This window comes from Mesoplodon mirus (genome assembly GCF_964341445.2).
Source record: "Mesoplodon mirus genome assembly, chromosome: 5".
Classification (NCBI taxonomy): domain Eukaryota; kingdom Metazoa; phylum Chordata; class Mammalia; order Artiodactyla; family Ziphiidae; genus Mesoplodon; species Mesoplodon mirus.
This window is the reverse complement of record NC_138980.1, coordinates 70,247,961-70,261,063: the sequence shown is the minus strand read 5'-3', so window position 1 is coordinate 70,261,063 and position 13,103 is coordinate 70,247,961. Positions and strand designations below refer to the sequence as shown.

General features: G+C 43.2%; 1 protein-coding gene across 5 annotated transcripts in view; it reads left to right on the top strand.

Moving 5' to 3' along the window:
• Positions 1 to 13,103, top strand: part of LOC309805790 (uncharacterized protein) — a 460,110-nt gene that overhangs the window by 431,124 nt on the left and 15,883 nt on the right. For all 5 annotated transcript variants that reach the window (XR_014294304.1, XR_014294305.1, XR_014294306.1 and 2 more), the window contains one exon: positions 12,232 to 12,370. Coding sequence is in view for 1 of the 5 variants with exons in the window: in XM_082624004.1 (XP_082480130.1) it covers positions 12,232 to 12,370 (139 nt within the window). In the remaining 4 variants the exon portion in view is untranslated. The remainder of the gene's footprint in view (positions 1 to 12,231; positions 12,371 to 13,103) is intronic.

The following is a 13,103-nucleotide window of genomic DNA, read 5'->3' as shown; positions in this document are numbered from 1 at the left end:
AAAGTTATCTCCATTTTAATTATAAAAATAACATTTGTTATAGCAAATGTTGGAAATTCCTCCCAAGTACAGTAAAAAAGTTACATTTATTATACTCACATCATTGTTAAGATATTGGTATATATCCTTCCAGACTTTTACATATATATTAAGAAGATGGGATAATATTTTAGCATCATTTCCCCACTGAATAGAACATGAGTATATGTCCATATAAATAGTTAGATATGAAACATAATTTTGATGGTTCCAGAGTACTCCACCTTGTAATGACATCCTTAGTTCTTTAACCTACGTCTTATTTTTGTACATGTGACTTGTTTCTGATTTTTTTTTATTCTTAGAAACACCTAAGTGATGAGCAGCCTTCTAGCTACATCTATGAGCCCGTCTAAGAGCATTTCTTCTGGAAGAAGTAGAATTGTGGGTTAATGGGCATATGTAGTTCTAATGCTTTTGATGTTTTGCCTGGGAAGTTGGCATCAGTTTATACTCTACTAGCAGCCTATAAGATTTAATTCAGACTCAGGGGATAAATCTTAGCTAGTTTAAGCCAGTGGTGGTGAATTCCATATCCCTTTCTAGCGACTAAGTTAGTCATGGGCACTTCACACAGTCCTGGTCAGTAGAACTGAAGGGACATCTGCTTGAGGGCATCTAGGAAATGTTTTCCTCTTTGATTAAAAGAGACACAGGAAGGAAAACTGTACATTTTTCCAGTTCTTGAAGTGGAAGAGGATGTCTGGAAAGAGCTTCTGCACCCAGAGAGTGACCATAAGGGCGCATACATAGAGGACAAGAGACAGTGTGCAGAGGATGACAGAGGGGAAGATGAGAAAAGTGAGTCCTTGACAGTGTGGTGAGGCACCAAATTAACCACCAGGGACCGCGTCTAGACCAGACTCTTGTATGAGGTACTAAACGTTCTAATTTTCTGAGCTACATTTATTCAGGTTTTCTGTAATTTGCAATGAAAAACATCCTACCTGCAAAAATGATATACAGTTGGTTTAATGTTCATTTTCTTGATTACAGGGAACTTGAGCTTTTCTTTTTATAACTTGGCCACTTATGTTGCTTCTTTTGTGAACCATCTGTTATGTCTGTTGCCATTTTCCTACAAATGTATTGCCTTCATATTGATTTACTAAATTTTCTTTAAACTTTAAGTATTAACCCTCTGTTGTATGTGTTACAAATATTGTTCCTACTTTCACACTTTTCAACATATTGAAGTTTTAAAATTTTCTGTATTTGACCTATGAATCTTTTTTTCCTGCTTTCTTTATTTGATTTTGTGCTTAGTATTTTCTTGCACAGAGAACAGATATTCATCTATATTTTGCCCTAGTTATTTCTCGGTTTTATTTATTTATTTTTATTTTTTTGCGGTATGTGGGCCTCTCACTGTTGTGGCCTCTCCCGTTGCGGAGCACAGGCTCTGGATGCACAGGCTCAGCGGCCATGGCTCACGGGCCCAGCCGCTCCACGGCATGTGGGATCTTCCCAGACCGGGGCACGAACCCGTTTCCCCTGCATCGGCAGGCAGACTCTCAACCACTGCGCCACCAGGGAAGCCCTCGGTTTTGTTTTTTATATTAATTCTTTAATGTACATTTTGGTGAATAATATGAAATAAAGATCAAGTTTTCAAAGAATGCAGGGAAATCTTAACACTATTGAAAATGACAAAACTTCCCCTATGATTCATAGTATCCTTATCTATATTTATATTACACCCAGGCCTGTTGGATAGTTTCCTGGTCTTTTTTGTGAATATCTATCTGTTCTCCTCTTATACTAGTTCATACTACTTTAGTAATTGTAACTTTTTAAAATTTATTTATTTATTTATTTGTTTGTTTATTTTTGGCTGCGTTGGGTCTTCGTTGCTGGGTGCGGGCTTTCTCTAGTTGCGGCGAGCGGGAGCTACTCTTTCGTTGTGGTGTGCGGGCTTCTCATCGTGGTGGCTTCCCTTGTTGCAGAGCACGGGCTCTAGGCATGCGGACTTCAGTAGTTGTGGCACACGGTCTCAGTAGCTGTGGCTCGCGGGCTCTAGAGCACAGGCTCAATAGTTGTGGCGCACAGGCTTAGTTGCTCCGCGCCATGTGGGATCTTCCCGGACCAGGTCTCGAACCTGTGTCCCCTGCATTGGCAGGCGAATTCTTAACCACTGCACCACCAGGGAAGTCCTGTAACTCTTTAATATATTTTGTTATCTGGCAACACAAGTCCAACTTCACTATTACTTTGCAAACTTTTTTTGTTACTCTCACTGATTTCTTTTTTATGTATGGGTTTTAAAATCATGTTTAATCATGTTTAAATGTCCCCCAAATCCTATTAGCTGTTTTTTTGGGGGGGGGATGGGGCTGATTACAGTAAGATTATAAAATAATGTAAAGAGCTGATATCTTTATAACATAGTGACTTCCTGTTCAGGACTGCATTTCTTTTGACACATCTTTTAAGTCTTATTTGATTTTCCCCAGTACTTTGTTTTAATTTCTGCATGTAGTTTCTATCCCTTAATTTTAATAGTTTCTCTAAATGATTAGATTTTTAGAAAAGTGATGCATTTGCCTCTATGAATTATCAGAGAGGCTTTTTAAAAACTACAATACAGATGTCAGTAGCAACTCTTTGGTACTAAATATAGTCAGTTAATTATGCAGTTCTCAATCTTTCAAAAATATTAATGCATATTAGAGCAGGATCCAAGTAGACACTTAGCTTTCGTCAGTGTCCTCAAAGTTATGAACTTTCTGCTGATGCCAAGGTGGTAAAAAATCCAATTTTAGAAAAAAAGAAAGATAATCATCATCCAATAAACCTAAAATCTCTCAAAGGTTGGAGAGGTTAAGATGATCATACCAATTACTAGATAAATACAGCATCTGCCTATTATATGTTTAAAGTCAAATAAGATGTGAATAAAACTATGTTTACTAAATTACTTAAAAGTATTTTTAAGTCAGTCTCCCACTTGGCATTTTTTACATAAAAATAAGACTGTTTCGTAGCACAAGATGAAAGGATGGTATTTGGAGGAGCTTTGAAAATACTACACATTCAGAATCCGGTCTTCTTGGGAGAAACTCAACCATGTTAAGAGGAGCCCCAGCCTCTCCCCCCTGTCTAGAGCAGACCCCCTAAAATTTTAAATTGATGTTACTCCTCACCTGTTTTTAAGTTTTAAGGTCTTATCACTATCACATTATAAACTAAAAAATAACATTTTAATTTGTTTTATGTTCTTTGCATGTATATTTTTAGTTATGTTTTTAGAGGTTACTCAAGGGTTTATCATATATATCTAAACTCATAAAAATCAGTATCAAATTTATATTAGCTTAATTCCAGTGATGTATATAAATGTTACTCCTATAAAGCTCTATTCCCTTCCCCTCCTTTTGTGGTATTATTGTTATACATATTACATCTATCAGTGTTACAAACCTAGTAATACATTATTAAAATTATTGCTTTACCATCTGCAGTAATTTCCTTATCCCAACAGTTTTGCTTCTACCCACCACCTTTGTGCTATTATTGGCAAGTGTAATACACGTATGTTACATTTCTATATGTTATAGGCCCAACATTATGATATTTACATATTATTATATAGTTGCTTTTTAAAACAGCTGTCAGAAAAAATGAGAAAATATACATTTATACTGGTTTTTATACCTTTACCAGTGTTCTTTGTTTTATCATGTGGATTTGAATTACCATCTGGGGTCACTTCCCTACGGCCTGGAGAACTTCCTTTAGTTATTTCTTATCAGGTGGTCCTACTAGCAACAATTCTGTCAGTTTTTGTTATCTTGGAGAGTCTTTATTTCACCTCATTTTTGAAAGATAGCTTTACTGGATATAGGATTCTTGGTTGATGATTTTTTACTGAGAATTTTAAATGCTGTCCACTATCTCTGGTCTCCATTGTTTCTGCTGACAAGTCAGCTATTCATATTATTGTGTTATTTTTGTAAGTGCTAAGTCATTTTTCTCGCTGTTTTCAGGATATTCTCCTTGTCTTTGATTTTCAGAATTTCAGACACTGTGATATGTCTTTTTGTGGATCTCTGTTTTTTATCATACTTGTAGTTCATTGAGCTTCCTGGATATGTAGATTATTGTTTTTCAAAAAATTTGGGAAGTTTTCACCATTGTATTTTGAATATTTTTTCTGATCCTCTCTCTCCCCTCTCCTTCTTTTACTCCTTTTATGTGTTTGCTGATGCACTTGATGGTGTCTCACATTTCTCTGAGGCTCTGTCTACTGTTTTTTGTGTTTTTGTTTTTGTTTTCCGGTACACAGGCCTCTCACTGTTGTGGCCTCTCCCGTTGTGGAGCACAGGCTCTGGACGCACAGGCTCAGCGGCCATGGCTCACTGGCCCAGCCGCTCCGCGGCATGTGGGATCTTCCCAGACCAGGGCACAAACCCGTGTCCCCTGCATCGGCAGGCAGACTCTCAACCACTGCGCCACCAGGGAGGCCCCTCTGTCTACTGTTTTTCATTCTTTTTTCACTGTTCTTTGGCTTACACAACTTCTGCTGCTCCATCTTCAAGTTTGCTAATTTTTTTCTGCCAGTTAAAATCTACTGTTGCACCCCTCTAGTGATTTTTTTAAAAATTTCAGTTATTGTACTTTTCCACTCCAGAATTTCCACTTGGTTCTTTTCTCATAATTTATATTTCTTTATTGACATTCTCTATTTGATGTGACAGTGTCATTATATCTCCCTTCACTTCTTTAATCATGATTTCCTTTAGTTCTGTGAACAGATTTGGAATGGCTATTTTAAAGTCTTCTTCTGATAAATCTGACATGTGTTCTCTCACAGGTTGTTTGTGTTGTTGCTTTTTTCTCCACCAATGTAGCAACTCTGGGCACTGGTCTCCCTCCTCCAGGGCTTGTTAACCGTTATTTGCTGGTATATATTTTAGTGGCTGGCTGGATCACTGTAGTGGTGTCTGCTCCCCGCTCCCTTTCCCATCCACAGTGTGTGAAGCCTCTGGTGTTGCTCCTGAGGGAAGCGCAGCTTTGGGTGAGCCCAGTCACGCTGGGATGACAGTGGTTTGGGCAGGGCTCTCTTTCTTCCTTTCCCTGATCACATCCACGTGTACATGCCATTGACTGCTCCATTGTTTTCAACAATGCCCTGGGCATAAGTTGCTCTACAAACGAATCCAGTCAAATTGTGGCTCCGCAGGGGCTTCCCTGGTGGCGCAGTGGTTGAGAGTCTGCCTGCTAATGCAGGGGACACGGGTTCGAGCTCTGGTCTGGGAGGATCCCACATGCTGCGGAGCAACTAGGCCCGTGAGCCACGACTGCTGAGCCTGCGCGTCTGGAGCCTGTGCTCCGCAACAAGAGGCCGCGATGGTGAGGGGCCCGCGCACCGCGATGAAGAGTGGCCCCCGCTTGCCACAACTGGAGAGGGCCCTCACACAGAAACGAAGATGCAACACAGCAAAAATAAATAAATTAATTAATAAAAAAACTCCTACCCCCAACATCTTCTTAAAAAAAAAAAAAAAAAATTGTGGCTCCGCGGAAGGACATAGTTTCTGAGGTTGGTGTTTGATGTTTGCTCTGACCCCAGGTGGGGGCTGCGGTAGAGGACGGGGGGCTGCTCTCAGCTCTTTTATTCCATGATTTTCTGCTACCAACTAGCCAGCCTAAAGTCCAGGCTGTATCTTCATTAAATCCACAGATCTCCTCCCAAGTTTCCTCTCATCACAACCTCCTCTCCTCTTGAGAGCACCTTTGAACTTCTTCACTCTCTGTTGCAAATGAAGTGAGTTCCTTTGCAAAGATATTAGGAGGTATCTGTTTTATAGTCTGCTTCTCCCTCTCAGGCATAATCACCTAGCCAGGGCTCTGGAGCTAGAGGTGGGGACAATGACGAGCTGCTCTCTGAGTGACACTTCTGCTCTAGGACCTGAGTGCTTATTGTGTGTGGGTGCGGAGAGGAGAGGCTAGTAGCCTGAGGTCCTCCCAGCCTGCCTCTCCTGCCATGGAACCACGATGCCATGAGCCAGCAAGAGTGTTGAGGGCATCAGTATTCTCAGCATGCTGTGCCCAAGGTAGAACCTGCATTCCACAAATGGGGCCTGGGTGGAAGAAGGGCATCCCCATCTCTCGACTGGATTCAACTGGGACTTAGCATCAGCAACAAGTAGCTTGGGGCATGATGAGAAACGCTGAAGCCTTGCTCCCTCTGGGAAGAAGCCCTCTAACTGGGAGCTGGCAGGAGAGGGCGCCCTGTGTTCTTGAGGGCAGCAGTCAGGAGTGGAGCCTCGGCCTTGTTGAGCTAGGAGGTGGGGAAGGAAAGAAGGTTTTTGCTCAGATACCATGAACTCTAGTCTTTCTTAACAAAGTTTTCTAGGTTTTCTTGAACATATGTTTCTTCCTCTGCTGTTTATACATAGGACTATTTCCAGAGACTTTAAATTGTTTTTAATCATTTCCACCAGTTTCACTGGGGAACAGGTCAGTGGAGCTCTTTATGCTGTCCTGCTGGAGGTAGCCCTCTTCTAAGAGGAAAGACAGAGAGCAGTCGGCCTCATTCCCACGATGCAGCCCTGTGCCCTTCCTATAGGTGTAGGTACCTAGTAGGTCATTAAAGCTTATTTATTGACTTGACTTTTCTCAGTTTAGTAAAGCTGTATTTCCAGCAGCGTTTATAGTTATAGTTTCTCCTACATACACGTAGTTGTGCTAAAAATCTCTTCTTTCTATAAACGTTCTTTCCCTTGAAATAACTCAGAGAAGATTTTTCAGAGTTTATGTTATTCAGTTGCTTTAAAACACTTGGCATCCAACCTTGCAGTTTACTGAGACTTAATAAAAAATGATTTTTCTGAAGTTTTTACCCAAGTAATCAATTAGATCAGTAGGACCAAGTCACATACCCACTGCTACGATTTTATAATCTCCTTCTGGTGGGTATCAAGAAACAGATTTAGATTTATTGGTGATACTGTTTGAAGCTGAAGATAATTAATTATATTACTTTGAACTGTTCATGCTTAATTCCACACGGGTCCAATCCGGAGGAGGGGCGTGATGAAGGATTACTGACAAAAGCAGGACAAGACTCCATATGTACTTAATTTACATTTAGCTTCTGGCCCATATTTGGGATGGGTTGCATCCATTCACATGCTGTCCAGGGGAGAGGGTCTCCTGCTGTGCTCTCTGCCCCTGCCATTGCTGTTACAGTTGTGGAGATTCTCAAAGTGTGGTAAAGTTTGTTGAAAGTACAGATTCCTGGGCCCCATCCCGGAGATTCAGGTTCAGTAGATTCAGGGTGTAGCACAGGAATCTGCCTTGTTAAGAGTCTACTGGGCTGGTTCTAATGCAGGTAGTATCCACCAGCACTCACGCTGAGGAACACTGAGCCAGGTGCCACTCAGCGGGCACATCATCCAACTCTCCTTGCCCTCATTTTCTCCAGGCCAAACATACAAGTGCTTGATTTCCCAATTGCTCATTGACTAGGAAAGAACGTGGTGGTCATGTTGACATTCTGCTTATTAGCTTCTTTCTCATTACAGATTCATAAATTTATATTTGGATTTTATTAAATATCTGTTTACAGACCAAGTTTGAATCCACCCAAATCACCAAGGCTATTAATATTAAGAGTTAGCTGTCTTTATAACTACAGATTTCAGATCATCTGACCACTCCTGGGAAGAATATAAGCCACCTTTCTGAGAGCAAGCTGGCATTAAGGGCACCAGTATCTGGTATCTTGACTCTCTCAGTGATCTGTAGAGCACAGCAAATCCTTTTTCTCTTTAGGAAAGGAGATAGGATGGCAAAAAGATTGAGTATAGGCTCCGGAGTTGGGAAGACCTGGGTTTGAAGCCTTTCTGTGCAGCTTCTGAGCAGTGTGGACTTAATTCAGTTGCTTATTCTCTTTGAGCCTCAATTTCTTCGTGTGCAAAGTAAAAGTAATAAATTCAATAGGTAAGAATCTCTGGTTGAGTCAGAATACCCACATTAATCTGGCAAAATATATACATACATACATACGAACATACATATATACATACATAGGAATATCTTGACTCCAAAAGCTCTGAGGTAGGGCTAGCCTCAGGCAGAGTCGAATCTAGGAATTCAAATGAGTTCATCTGAACCCATTTGCTCCCCATCTCTTGGCTCTGTGTTCCTCCCTGTAGACTCCATTCTCAAGCTCCCTGTGGCTGCAGCCAGCAGCTCCATTTACACATATATCTTCCAAGGTTAATAATGTCCAGAGGGAGAGAACAAATGCTTGTGCCTCCCTGAGCAATCTCAGCAAGCATCTCATTGTAAATCATTCTCTTTGGGCCAGATGCCCATCTCTCAATCAGTCACCATGACTAGGGAAACATGATGTTCTGATTGGCCAGGTCTGGGTCCCATGACCTTTTGGAGCTAAGGATACATCAACTCCACATGCATCACATGGCTGGGAATAGTGTGGCCTCCAGAGGAAAAAGGAAATGCTGCTACCGAAAGGAAGAGCTAGAGAGAATACAGGACCAACAATCTGCAGCTCTCTAATACATGAGGACCTACGTCACAGGTCTTAAATGAGGTAATCCTGGTAAATCGCCAGGCACACAGTAAGTATTCAATATGTGATAATGGTTTAGAAAATAAACCATTTCTTACAGTGAACTGCATCCTGTCTTTATCGTAAGCTGTTACTTGTTAGGAGCATTGTCTCCTAAAGGAGAAAAAGATGACCTGAAGTCATTTTTTTTTCCCCGAAAGTCTAAATGGAAACAAAGTTCTTAGACGTTCGAGTCTTTCCAAGGTTGAATTCCTGTAGAGAGAGGTCAAGGTAAAACAGAGGAAAAGTGGGAAAAAGGAAGGGGAAGGGAGACATAGCGCACTGCTGGCACACAATGATAGCTGGGTTTGAATCCTGGTTCTGAGACTCTCTGAGCCTCAGTTTCTTCATCTGTGTATTAGAAATGATGAGTATTGCCCACTTGCTTCTATAGTGATAACCAAACAATATGATGGCTGTGAAAAATAAAGAATAACAAAGGGAAAAAAATTAAATAGTCAAATTACTGTGAAGAGAATAATAGCTATATTGATATGCTAGGTACAATTGAATATCGAATATCTGGGGGCCAGGCACTCTGTTGAGTTCTGTAACGAATGTCATCTCATTTAATTCTTGCAGTCATCCTAGGAGGCAGGTACTATGATTGCATCTTCACTTTACAGATGAGGCTCAGAGAGATTGCATAGCAGACTCAAGATCACACAATTTATAAGCTGGGATTCAATTTAGGTCTCTGATTACTTCTTTTCATTCAGCCTTATAGCGTGCCCTTTCTTTTTAGTCCGATGCCCCTGTGAATGTGCTGGGACAGTTGTGGATGGCTACTTACATGTCTCTTACCCAGTCACCCCCAGTCGCATGCACACACACAGTCACGTTAGCACATGCCCCTTCCTCCTCCCTCTTTTCAGTGGAGTCACTTTCTCCTCCACTTTATGTTCACTAGTCAGAAGTTTCTCCAGGTGAAAGAGACAGCCCTAGAAATCAGAATCTGCACAGACTACCTTTCTGCAGCAGCCAGGATCTTGGTAGCCTCCCAGGAGCAGAGGTGTAGGGGAGCACCTTCCCCACTGGTCTCTGCCTGCCTGCTCATGAAGCTCTGTGTTTACCTTCAGTTAAGTGTACTGGTTGCCAGGAGTCCAGCTTAATAGAAATTCAATGGCCATTAGGAGAGATTTACGTTGACCTGAACCGTAGAATTTGGACTCATCATATTTATCGTATAAAGAACCATTCTAAGAGCTAGAGAGGGCACAGAGGGAAGCTTCTATGTGCGAAGCTTATATGTACAGATTGCACAGTCACAAATTGGTTGCATTTCCCCATAAAACCCTATTTTATGGCTTCATGTAATTACTTTGTCCCTGGGCCTCCATGCATTTCAGGCGTTCAGCACAGGCAATCATTCTAGTCTGATCAGAACTTTATTCTGGTACAAGATCCCATGTCTCCGATTTCCCAGGTAGTTCCCATGAGAGTACTTGAACTTCTCATCCATGTGTCCTGATTTTTGTTCTCATGCATTTGGGCCCATTAAGGCTCATGACACTCTTTTTTTTTTTTTTTTTTGCGGTACGTGGGCTTCTCACTGTTGTGGCCTCTCCCGTTGCGGCGCACAGGCTCCAGACGCGCAGGCTCAGCGGCCATGGCTCACGGGCGCAGCCGCTCCGCGGCATGTGGGATCCTCCCAGACTGGGGCACGAACCCGTGTCCCCTGCATCGGCAGGCGGACTCTCAACCACTTGCACCACCAGGGAAGCCCTCATGACACTCTTGAGTCAGGCCTCTTACCAGCTCCTGAACTTCCTCGATGCATGATGTGGGGTAGATATAGGAATACATGGGGGCTATACTTCTGCTTTGAAACAGGGCAGAAATACAGCACAGAGAATTTAAGCAAGTTGCCAAAGGTCACACAGCTGGTGAGTAGTAAAACCATGTTTTGATGCTAAAAAGTCTGGTCTCAGAGTCAGTGCTCTTAGCTACTACTCTGTCACTGCCTCTGATAGCAAGTATTCAACCAGTGTCACTTGCTCTTTTTCTCCTTTTGTATAATAAACTGTACTGGCAATAAGGCCTTGATTTCTGTTTGGAGTCATGAAATCCTTATTGCAAGCCACTCCTTTGAATCTCAAAAACCCTTACACAGAGAATCTCAAACTTGGCTTTCTGTTGTAATCACCTGGGGAGCTTCAAAAAGTAGTAATATCTAGGTCTCATCCTGAAGGTTCTGAGGGAATGGATCTGGGCTGCGTCCTGAGCATGAGGGTTTTTGAAGGCTCCTTAGGAAATTCTAATGCACCGCATGGCTAAGAAACCTGGCTCTTAACAGACCTGCGCAGTGGCACGTTCACCTGGCCAGGACCATCGCACTCCATCTGACCAGATTTTATTTCCAGGTGTTGGTGACACAAGCAGACACACACAAAATGTGTCACTTTAGACACACAGCCAAAGGGAAAATTCAGGTCCATCACATTTCCATAACACAGCTTCACACACATGCCTGTAGCTGCCGGATCCGTTTTTGCATGTCCTTCACCACTGGGCCCTTGAAGGGTGTGTGTTTAGGTGTAATAGCACGGTGCTGTGTCTCAGACTACTTATACTAATCCCTGTAGTTTGTGAAACTGTCACTTCACAAACGCCATTGTAATATGAAGGGCTTTTCTAAAAATAGAGTGTTTTTGTCTTCCAAAGTCTATGCCACCTGGAACTGTTGAATGCACACAGCTCCAGTGCGACTACAGTAAAGGTGAAAACCTGCTTTTACCTTATTTCTGTTTTCCACCTGCCAGTGCTTCTGGATAGCCTTCCCACCTAGTGGGGCCAGGAAAATATTTAGCAATTTGAATTTTTATATTCCCAAGTAAAATCATGGCAGAGTTGCATACACTAGGGCTTGTGAGAAAGCTCGGCCACTCCCAGGAAAGTGACTGGCTCCTCCTTCTGGAAAGCCAGCCCCTTTTCTTCAGAAAAGAGTCTGAAATGCAGACTGCTTCCAGTGAGCTATGTTTGATAGGCTGCTGAGGGAGGTAAGGTGGCCATGGAAAGCCAGAGCTCAGGATTCACTCACACATCCATCCACCAACATGTTCATGCCACGAGCACCTGCCCTAGCCTCTGGCAGGCCCCAGGGACTAGCAGTACAGAAGACGAGCATGGCCCTGCCTTATGGGAGCTCATGGGCTAATGAGGAGGATGGACGTTAAATGATAAAGTCACATAAATACACAACTACAAATTGTGATACGTGCTGAGAAAGAAAAAGATGCTATGAGACAAAGTAGTAGAGGATATCTCCTTGAGATTGGATGGTGGTGGAGGGACAGGGCAGCCACCGCAGGCCTAAGGGATGAGTCAGATGTGGCTAAGGGAGAGGGAGAGGAGTATCCGGGAAGGGGGCTTTATGAGGGCACGCTTACCCATCCTCAAGGAATTAGCAGGACTGGAGGCAGTGAACCAGGGCAGGCAGGATATTAGGAAGGTGGGAGAGGGAGGTAAGGACAGACCACTTAGGGACTTGGAAGCCAAGGGGGCAACTTGGGATTTTATCCTGAGCCCCCTAGGAGCCTTGAGGGCGGTTTAAGTGGGGGTCTGCTGGGGGAGTAGATGGAGAGATTATATGACCACTGTTTGCCTTCCAGGTGGAAAAAGGATTGGAGAAGCACTAATGGATGTGAGGACACAGGAGGGAAGGTGAGAGGGGATGGCTCACAGCATCTTCGCCCTTCTGATCGAGCTCACCTTTCTCTTGCCTGTATCCTTGAGGACAGGGAGCAGCAGGTATGTCCGTTGCGAGTCAGCACTTGTGTTTTCTGTATCTGGAGGGATGAGGTGGCCAGGATGGAGTGTGGCCCTGCCACTGTGTCCTTATTCTCATCCACACTGTCCTCTAGGACCAGCAGAGCTGCAGGTCCGCTTCCCACCTGCCCAGCAGGATTCTTGCCCTTGCATGTCTCTGTCCTTTGGTGGTAAACAAACACGTGGTATGAATATATTTACCCATCTGTCTAGCTCTTGTCTGTCCCCTTTCTTGCAGCCTTTCTGCCAGTGTCTCAGTCTGGGCCCTGACCTCCTTTTGCCTGGCTTGCTGTAGTAGATTTCTAACTTCCCTCGCAACTGGGTTTAGAACCTCCAATGTCTTCTGCTAATCAGGACTATCTTGAAGTCTGACTCATCCTTCCAAACCCCAATCTTCAGGACATCGCTCCCCTGATTTTTCCTTGGCTCATCATTGCAGAACTGAGGTTCTTTCATTTGCATTCAGGTCTCCTGCTCCCTGGGTTCTCGACCAGACAGGACCGTTCTTTATTCTGGGACCATGGTCTTTGGTCTCCTCTCTTCTGTCTTTGGCATATGCTCTGCCTGACACACTTGAGTGACCCCTTCTGTGAGGGACAGGAGCGTATCCTGATGTGATTTACTCCCCAGCCTCCATCCTCACTCTGCTCTACTTGTTCTGGGAGGGCAGATACCATAGCTTGTCCCTCCCTGTCGCTGCCCGTCTTAGTCATGG